Raw genomic sequence first — 10,000 nt, 5'->3', positions numbered from 1 at the left:
TAATCACCTGTGTATTTATACTAAAATCTATTAATTAACCCATTCACTCCTCAGGCACCCCAAGATGCCCCCATTTTACGAATATAGTTTTCTGACATTAGACAAAGTAAAATCTGTTACATGTACATGTACATGTAACTCTCACTCCTAGGAGTCAATTGGTTAACAAAGGGGTCAGTACGCAGCTACATATTACAACGGCTCTCAGGATTGGTTCAGAAAACAATGGACGCAAAGAACGATACAAAAGAAACAATGGACCCTATCTCTAAAAACAATAGAGTTGTATCCTAAAGGGATTCAATGAAATTAGAGGTTGTAAAGAGCTGCGTCCTGTCTCTAACAAAGGTATCGTAAGTTCAAACTGTAAATGTAATGATGGCAAGTGTAAATTCAAGACAGTGTGTTTAAACAGGTGTACAGTGTAACACAAAAAAAAAACAATAAAAATACTAAAATTGGAACAAACTGATGGTAAATAATATATACATGTAGATGCATTTTGATCCAAAACAAAATCATTGCCTCTACAATGTAGACGTATGTCCGACTGCTTTGTGCCTTGCTCATGTGATTGTAGTTGTGAGAAGGACTGTTGGTGACTAATGACTCTCCAGTCTTGACAGAAGTCAATTCTGATAAATTGGCTGCAGGCACGTACACAGGGGGGGGTGCCCCCCCCCCCCCCCCACCTGATAAAAAAGGTTCGCTCAGTCAGATCAGAAACAGCAAGATAATAACAATCAAAGAAAAGGGATGAATGAATCAACTTTTTCATGTGTTCTTAAGGTTGGCTCAAGCTTAAAGTGCACCCCCCCCATCCTTAAAGGCCCTTAAAAGACTGACAGAGGTACACTGTATTATGCTGTCAAGAAAGTACCTTGAGTTACTGTATCAGCAGAAGGATGTTGGAGTCATTTTGCTAAGATTTCAGAAGTTTTGTTAAGCAAATCAAGGGATATTAGATTTTGGTTGTAGTATGTTTGAGATTTGATCAAAGAGTTGATTGTATTCTGAAACTGTTGAACTTTGTAAACTCAAAAATCTATCATGACCAACCATTACTGTTTTCTTTTACATGAGGCATTTCCTGTGCAGAGAAATCCAAGACAAAGGACTTGCACACACAACATGCATTTATTGAGACGTACTTGAGTTATCCAACAAAAACTGAGCAGTTTGCCAGCTTCAAGAAGTTTGGTGATCAAGTGATGAACTTGGGAGATGCTCATGACAGAGGAGTCCTTACAGGAGAAAAGAACGTTCGCAGTCTGGAACAGAGATTAGCCAAGGTACACTGTCTATAACAAAAGAGTTTTGAAAACTTTTAGGTGAGAATTTCACTGGTTTGGCGTCAGTTCCAGCTTGAACAAGCCATTAGGTCACTGGCCGGCAGCTTGGTGTTGCTTGCCTTGTCAATTTTCTTTACTCTCTAACTGGCAGTCCAGAAAAGATCTCGGAAAAAAGACACCTAAAACAGCTCAGAATGACCCAAAAAACATAACACAGCACTCTGTGACACTTTCTTTGATCTATCATTGAATTATTTGCTTTCAAACTTAATTGCCGAGCAAATCGCAACCGCCGTAATGAATTTATCCTTCTGCAGATCGATAACAACAACACCAACAGAGTGTTGTCTGCCTGTGGTCTGGGAGTCAAAGTCAGGCCACATTGGTGGCAGGCGTGTGTTCTGACACCACTGTGCCATCCCTGTTGCATCCCAATGTTGTCAATGTTTGTCAGAATCTTTTTCCAAAGGTCATTAATCTAAATGATAAATGATTATTATTTAAATTAACCCTTAATTTAGTCAAACAGTCTTGTTACAGATTTGGTTTACTTAACTATCCTAGCAACTTTCTGCACTGGAAGCAGGAAGCCAAAGAGGACCAAACTTCCTTAGACTACAGTTATACAACCAAGTATTGGATGAGATTATTGCAGATTCTCAGACATTTGGACCTCTCTTAACAAGGATTAAAGTAAATACCGCTTTCTTTCTTTTTATGTAGTTTGTTGTGTTTGCATGAGATGGTGTTGCTTGATTATGATTGTTCCTCTCTTGGAGAAAATTATATTTCGATAGGTTATAATAATTGTTATTTTTTTTAATTGTAGGATGAATATGACAGTTACATGTCACATTTGTTGGACACGCAAAAACCATCTCAGCATAAAGTACTCTACCATCACATTGATAGTCTCTCTGAAAACCCCTCTGCCTCAGATAAACTGAAAGATGAGGAGAAAAGAGTACAGGCTTTGGAAAAGGAAGCAAGGGTCCTTTTGGATGAAAATGCGAGGTACAAGCACATGAACTATTAATGAGAGAAGTTCAGGAGTGATCCTCACACTTACTGTAGCTGGACAATTAAGTAATTTTTGCTTTTACAGATTCCTGAAAAATTCAACAGGATTCAAATCCACATGACCTCTGCAATGCTGGTGCAATGCTCTACCAACTGAGCTAATGAAGCCACACAGTTGGGAGCAGGAAAGTGAATTTGTTGGGTTCATTTGTTCCTTTGAAGGACGTGATGAATGAAATGAATGTATATTTGAGCACCTGCATCGCAGAGGTTATGGTTTGAATCCCATTGGAGCCACCTGAATTTTTCAGGTGTCTATAAAAGCAATAATTTCTTAAATTGTCCAGCTAAGCGAAAGGATCACAAAGTTCTCTCATTCGTCTATAACCCACACTTCAAAATATACATTCAATGACATGCCATTTTATTTACGTGAACTACTGGTTCAAATAGTCTCTAATTCTTAAAAAAAAAAAACATCTCTGAGTCACAAGTATATCTGTTGTAGCACTATTAGAGCATTTCTACTTTATTTTTGTAGATGTTTCCTACTATCAACTTGAACCTAGTTTAAAAGAAAATGACCTACATGTGTAGGTTGAAATAAAAATAATTAATGACCTAGTTTGGTTGCAATTAATCTAAGGAACAAAATGACCTGCAAAATCTACACAGTACATCGACAGTATACATATACATTGTTTTTGTTTTATTTTTTTACGGGGTTAATATTATGGGTAAGTGATGGTTCGACAATACTCAATGCTGTACACGCCAGGGAGTCAAGCTGTTTGGCTATCCAGCCAGAAAGACTATTGATATCCCACAAAACTGATGTTGCATTTATATATATAGCACATGTTTTTTAATAAAATTACGAGCAACAAGATAACAGTCAAAATTGTGTGATACCTTGAAGTTCATTACTGAACGAATACCGGCTAGAAAAGGGTACAAACCGGTTGTCCTCAAAAGATACCACTACTTTCAAATGCCTCGCCAATGACAAAGCAGGAAGCAAACACACCTTACTAATCCTTAATTATTTCTAGTATTTTAAGGGTAATCTGAAGCTTGGGGGGGGGGGGGAACTCCCATATAAAAAGGGGAGGGATGCTCATCATCTCACTTACATGTATGGGGGTAATTTTTGGATTTTGGTCTCACTTTTGTAGGGTGTTCTGGGCAAAACGCCGTCATACATTTGTATGTAGCCGTGAAGGTCTCCTTTAGGGTTGCATGCAAAGAAACATAAAAGTGTATATTTACTTTAGGGGTCAAAAAAGCCTGGGCCACACCCAGATTGGTCTCCTTTAGGGGGTTCATTTAAAATTTCCGATGCGCATCCCTCCCTTTTTTATATGGGAGTCTACCACCTCCCCACCCCCCCCCCCCCCCCAACCCCGGGATCTGAATAGCATGTCAACGTGAGCCAATAATACTGCTGAGCACTACATAATGGCAATAATTTTAATGTGCAGATTAACCCAAGTCCTTCATGAAGAAGAGGTGCGCACATCAGAAGAGTTACAAGCCAAAGTTGTAGTTGGTAAGACACTTCTTACAGTGTACATTTGTATATCTAACATACTTTGACGCTACTTTGACACTATGAATGCAACTTAAAAGGTTACGATTCAAGGACCAATGTTTCAACATGCTAGCCAGGCTTTGAGCAACTGGCCCCTGGCTGTTTTGTGAATGGTTACTGTAACAGTATCGCTCAGAAATACCTTAACCGAAAAGCGCACACAAATTTATATGCATATGTGCGTATAACCATACATATGTACACATATTTGCGTATAAATATACGCGAATATGCATCTGCCTCATTAACTACATGTAGCTTATTGTTTTGCCATTTTTGCCGAGTAATCGTTCTAAAGAATAGCTTGAAAGCACTAAAATAGTACATGACTATGAAGTATATGGAAAGACGTACGTTTGTCAACAGTTGTTTTCTTCAGAATACCAACCCACACTAGAATTCTACCAATATAATGTAACTTATCTATTTAAATAGAAATTTGTTTTATTGGGTCAGCTCCAATAATAATTTCATTATTGCTACGTAAAACTACCATACATGTACTTTATGAAACCTAATACATTGTAGGACTCGTTATGGCAAGAACTCAGTAAAGTACTTGCCGGCTATTACTTGGAACAAGATTTCTGATACCTTAAGATCCCTAAGCACATTATCAGCCTTTAAAAAAGCAGTCAGACAGCTAAGGTTTTAGCTAATTCTATATACACTGTAATATCTATGTTCTTTTGAGTAATTGGGCTTTTTATTGTATATAGCTATGTCATGTAATTTTTATGTCTTATTCTGTAAAATTAATAACTTTTAGGATTTCCGTTTCTTTATTTCTCTTGGCTTATTAGCATATTTTTTTTGCTAGAGGTCTAATCAACCTCATCAATCCCGAGATTAAATAAAGTTTCATTCATTCATTCATTTCATGAGACTTTTAGGGTATTAAAAGGAGCCTCCACTCAAACAAGAAAATTACTTTGAACCACAGAACATAATGCTAACAATAGAAATTGTTCGAACTTTATCCAATGAAAGCATTTTGTAGATCTGAAATTAAATATTAATTTAAAAAATGCTTGTTTTGATTTTCAAATTTTCAAGAAGGATGTACATGTAATCTTTGGGGTCAACGGGGATTGTCAGTACGCACAGCAAATCTTTCTTGAAAAGGTAACAACCTGGGCCCTTGGCTACAATAAGGTCGACGAAATTAGAGGAACTAGGAAAGAGTGAGGTGGAAGGGCTTGTGAAGACAAGAATCCTTAGAAATTCCATTATTGACTGAGGCGTCGTGGGGAAAGCTTAGAGCCAAATCGACGCATTGTTTACTTCCATCTCTAAAAACAGTTTGAAGCGCGGAAGTTTCCAGAGGTGTCGGAAAAGGATTGCAAATGAAAGGCCCAGCCGTGGCTGGATGTTCTATCTCAGTGAACAAAAAGGTATCCATGGTGTCAGGAAAGCGGACCGCTGAGGAGTGGTTTGGTGACAATGGTTGTGGATTTTAAGCCCCAGCACGGTAGTTGATTGGCCAACTGAAAGTGAGAAAATGAGCGACGATGCGGTCAGAATAGTGTTCGAGGGCAGAGTTCCATAAAGGAAAATTCAACTTACACGGAACAGGAATATGAGCACCAAAGGCATTCAGGAGCGGCGATTTTGAGCAGAGAATAATTATGATGAACAACTGCTGCATGTGAGTGGGTGCAAGAGAGTGAAAGTCGACCAGGTGGCGAGGTCAGAACATTCAAGGAGAGGAGAGGAGGATTGGCAAAGGTATTGGATTGGTCAGAGGCAGGTGGAGGTGGAGAAAAGGTGACTAGTCAATCAGACGAGGGAGGCATTGGGCATGAAGCGATGGTGTGTTTGGGAAGTTTGCAATACGCACAAACGCGTTCCACTGCCTGTTGATGTGACGCATTACAGCAGGAGCCAGTAAAGGTTCCACTCACAACAATAATTGTGCTCCCGGTTGCTACTGGTTGCTGTGAAGTGGGTGTTGTTGTTGCTTGGAGTGAGCAATTTTGCGGAAGACTGTTTGACTTGGTGATATGAAAGCACTAAAATCGTCACCCCAAATGCAGAGCCTGGCTTCGATGCAATCCAAACTGTGGCGTGAAAGGATAGAACGGCATCCCAGCGATACTTGGATGCTAGATGCACAAGGGACATCAAGTGTTGTTGCATTAAAGCTTGTTTTGCTGGGGTTTGGTTTTAAAATGTGGAGCTCAGCGAGTCTTCAGTGTCTCTAGGTTTAGCGTATATTCCCCACAACAACTCCAATTTCAGTCAGAAATTATCTTCATTTCAAAAAACAAAGATGTCCCTTTCGTAGCAATCCTATGTTCCTTATTTTTTTGACTAATTTCCACCATAAATGAAGAAAAGATGTCGAACATTCAAAAATAACTGTACAGGAGAATAACGACAAAAATTGAAACAAAAAAAAAGGAAAAAAGACACACCCCGACCCCGGCCCATGTATTCACATGAGAATAAATGTTTTTGTGACTACTGTGCATTGGTGCATGGAGTAAGGGTCCGTTCCTTTGGGATGATCCTAAAAAGGATCACTGATCCAAGATCACTTGGATCACGGTGCATCAAAGGTACCTGAAAAATCCACTCCCATTCCTTTGATGAAGCATGATCCAAGTGATCTTGGATCAGTGATCCTTTTTTGGATCATCCCAAAGGAACGTACCCTAAGTCTCTGCAGTTACATGCAGCATAACGTTATGCTAATGAGGTAAATTTTTGACTTGACTTGGTCTAAGGTCTTGTAAGCAACCCACCTAGACTTGACATTTTGGGTGGTTGCTTAATACAGGACGTTCAACTGTACCCTAAATTAATTCTTAACCCTGTTTATTTATTTAATATAAATTTTATTAATTTATTTGTTTGTTTGTTTGTTGGGTGCTTACAGAACCCCAAGCCAAGGCTTCTGTTCACATTGAGGAAGTTCCAAAAGACCTTGAGGAACAAGTGGAGGAGTTACATGCACAGGCAAGGATAAACTGCAAACAATCTCCTGACATTTGACATGAGCAAAGCCATTAGGGGAATGTAAAATAAATAGGAGATATACCCTGTTGGTAAGGAGAAACTCTGGGTTTCAGAGCAGGATCCCAGCCATCATTCTCTTGAACAATCCCTGACCATTCTTTGTGTCTCAAAGAGTGCCAAGTTGTGTTGAGGTAATGTTTAGAAAGACGAGCTACAGTGGTTATTGAGTTTAAATAATGACACAAGACCTAGATGAGTGTCTTTAGACCCAATAAAACATGTGCTAAGAGTTTTTTTAACAGCTTTAAAATACAATGTTCGAAAGGGACAACCCTCTTAAATAATTTTTTTAATTTGCAAAAAAGAACATACAATGTTGATGCACTTTGTGGACTTGAAAAAGAACACGGGAATAGGGTGAGGCAAATTGGAATGCCATGTGGATCATTCCAGGACCAGATTTCACAAGAACACATCTTCAAGACTCATCTACATGTAAGCCAGTATTCTGCTGGTCAGGCTGATAATAATAATTATTGCTAAGAAAACCAAGGTACTGTTAGAACACTGCAAGAACCTGAGGCAACCCATCATCAAACGGTTGGTAAAGTTCGTTGTTTTTCCCACTGAATCTTCTGCGCCCAAATTAAATAGGTACGGGGACAGAGGGCAACCTTGTCTCACTTCTCTTGATAGGCAAAAGTAGTTAGTACAGAAACCATTATTTAAAACTGCACTTTCTTTATTAGCATAGAGAGTAGAGATCCAGCGTTGGATTAAATAGTGCAACACTTCTTTGTATAAATTCCCATTCAATTGTGTCAAAAGCTTTTCGAAAATCAAGCGGTAAAAGTGTGGCAGGAATGTTCTGAAGCTTTGTTTGCTCAAGAATATCGTTTATTAGCCTGATATTTTGTCTGATGTATCTACCTTTTATAAAGCCTGTTTGGTCGGGATTAATAAGAAGAGCTAAGGCTGGTTCCATTGTCCTGGCAATGACTTTTGCCGCAATTTTGTAGTCTAGGTTTAATAAAGTTATCGGACGCCAATTAGCAAGTGTGAAGAGGTCGGAATCCTCTTTAGGTATGAGAATCTGAGACAAGCGTCTGGTGGTTTTCCGATATGTCAGCAAAAATCTGGGACAGCCCGGAAAACTAGGCTTAACGATGCATGCACATAGGACATCATAATGATTATACATGACGTATGCTCACGTATTGTTAATGAATTTTGAAGGATGTGGCTCAGTTTTTAGAGCCCAATAAGTTCTAACTTGCCAGTGCTCTAAATACTGGCATTACAAGGTCTTACTGGATGGCATTGCTCTGGGTAGTCACTACAGTGTAGTTCAACTTTTAACTGCTTGTGAACACTTGTAAGTAGAGAACTGTCTCCCTGTCCTACTGGTTGGGGCAATTGCCGGTTTTTGTTTTCTATCTCATCTTAGTTATACACCTGTATGTCGGGAGTTGTCAATAATTGAAAGCTTACAATATTATTATTGTAAGTACACATTACATACATGTAATGAATGTAGCATAAATTATAAAATGTATCTTGTAAAAATGATATTGTCTTGATGACAGATTTTAGCTCAGTTGGACCATATTGACGACATCAAGAGACACCAAAAGGAGTACTGTGTACCAGTCACTGTTTGTCAACATCTTGAACATTGCATCAAGGAAACAGAGGTAAACACTTATTAAAAATATTCTTATCCTTGCTATTTTTTATGGGAGAAATTCTCTTTTCAAGGTCAAATCATCACTTTTTGAGGTGCAAAATGTATTGACATAAGCACTGCAATAACTACAGTTGTCAGATATCTATGCTCTGGCTAACAGAGGAATGGAGTCGATAGGTCACCAAAGGGAAGATGCTGGTAATGGCAGTGATATCAATGGATTTGTCTAAAGCCTTCAGTCTGGTTCCCCACTCACTACTTCTAGCATATTAACAAACCGGTATTTATAAAATAATGATTTATTTTCCATGTAAGATTTTAAAAAAATTAATGTGTGCAGACAACGAAGAGCTGTAGATTCAGACATTGATCCAGTTGTTTTTTAAATGCAGTTACATGTATTTCATGGTGTTCAAGTCACAAATATCTGTTTCTGCAATAACATGATAGTAAAATTTAATAACACCAAGCATGGGGCCATGTTCTTGGATGATAAGGATTATTCCATTTTTTCTTTCCTGTTAAATTATAGATGATAGATGGTGATCAGCTTAGTTTTAGTGATCATAATTATATATACTATATCTTAATTTGTAAGAAGATAAAGAATCAAATGCTTTCAGAGGATTTTATAAGCTAGTTTCCAGGGACACACTAGTAAGAATCTTCCCATGCTTTTCTTACTACATTTTTATTACTACTGTGCAAATTATTAGAAACTTTTCTGGTACTCCTAACAAAAAAATATTACTAATTAAGATAGGTACATTTTTAATGACTTTTGCTCTATCATTGCCACTTTCTTGGTACACCTCGTTCATTTTTTTGTTGTCAGTGTGTGTGTACATCATGATGGTTTCTTTGTTTTCCGTGGGATGCCATAGGCAGCCACAGTAACACTTCAGGCCCATTCCTTTTTATTATTTTCTTGTTTTCCTTAAGTTTGTAGTAGACTTCGTAGTCATAAACGCGCATACCCTGCAGAAATTGAATTAAGCCCCACAAAAACAACTGGGGGGATACAGGGGAACGATTACAACCCAGTACAGTGGCTCGAACCAGAGCCCTCAGCTGCACTGGGCGCATGAAAGAAGCATGCTAAACTACAAAGTCCCTTACACGAGGTGACACACTAAATTTTTTGTTTCTTCACAATCTGACATGGCAATTAGCCTTGGATGGTTGTTCACTTTTTCTTCTCTTTTTTTCCCTTAGTGTTCTTTTTGTTTTCTTTTTTGTAGTCACAAATTGCACTTTTTGTTAAATTCCTTAACCGCGGATTGCCTGACCCACTGTTTAGAGTGCATTGCATTTGTAACATTTTGCAAGAGTTCAATTTTCGGAATGAAGACTTGATGCAAGGAAACAATTCTCTCCTTTTCTTGGCTCATTCATGGAGCAGATGAGGTATTAATTTGATGGAACAGATGTAGACTAACAGTAGTGATT

General features: G+C 38.3%; 1 protein-coding gene across 3 annotated transcripts in view; it reads left to right on the top strand.

Moving 5' to 3' along the window:
* LOC138054525 (uncharacterized protein C6orf118-like) overlaps window positions 1-10,000 on the top strand; it is a 17,519-nt gene that overhangs the window by 4,094 nt on the left and 3,425 nt on the right. For 2 of the 3 annotated variants that reach the window (XM_068900980.1, XM_068900979.1), the window contains exons 4-9: window positions 1,084-1,292; window positions 1,857-1,985; window positions 2,122-2,306; window positions 3,794-3,861; window positions 6,785-6,864; window positions 8,451-8,558. In XM_068900980.1, the coding sequence (XP_068757081.1) occupies window positions 1,084-1,292; window positions 1,857-1,985; window positions 2,122-2,306; window positions 3,794-3,861; window positions 6,785-6,864; window positions 8,451-8,558 (779 nt within the window). Of the gene's footprint in view, window positions 1-1,083; window positions 1,293-1,856; window positions 1,986-2,121; window positions 2,307-3,793; window positions 3,862-6,784; window positions 6,865-8,450; window positions 8,559-9,792; window positions 9,959-10,000 lie in introns of all 3 variants that reach the window. The other variant, XR_011133275.1, reaches the window with a different exon arrangement.

The sequence above is a fragment of the Montipora capricornis genome, chromosome 6, assembly GCF_036669925.1.
Source record: "Montipora capricornis isolate CH-2021 chromosome 6, ASM3666992v2, whole genome shotgun sequence".
Classification (NCBI taxonomy): Eukaryota; Metazoa; Cnidaria; class Anthozoa; order Scleractinia; family Acroporidae; genus Montipora; species Montipora capricornis.
This window is presented reverse-complemented; position numbering and strand designations above follow the sequence as displayed.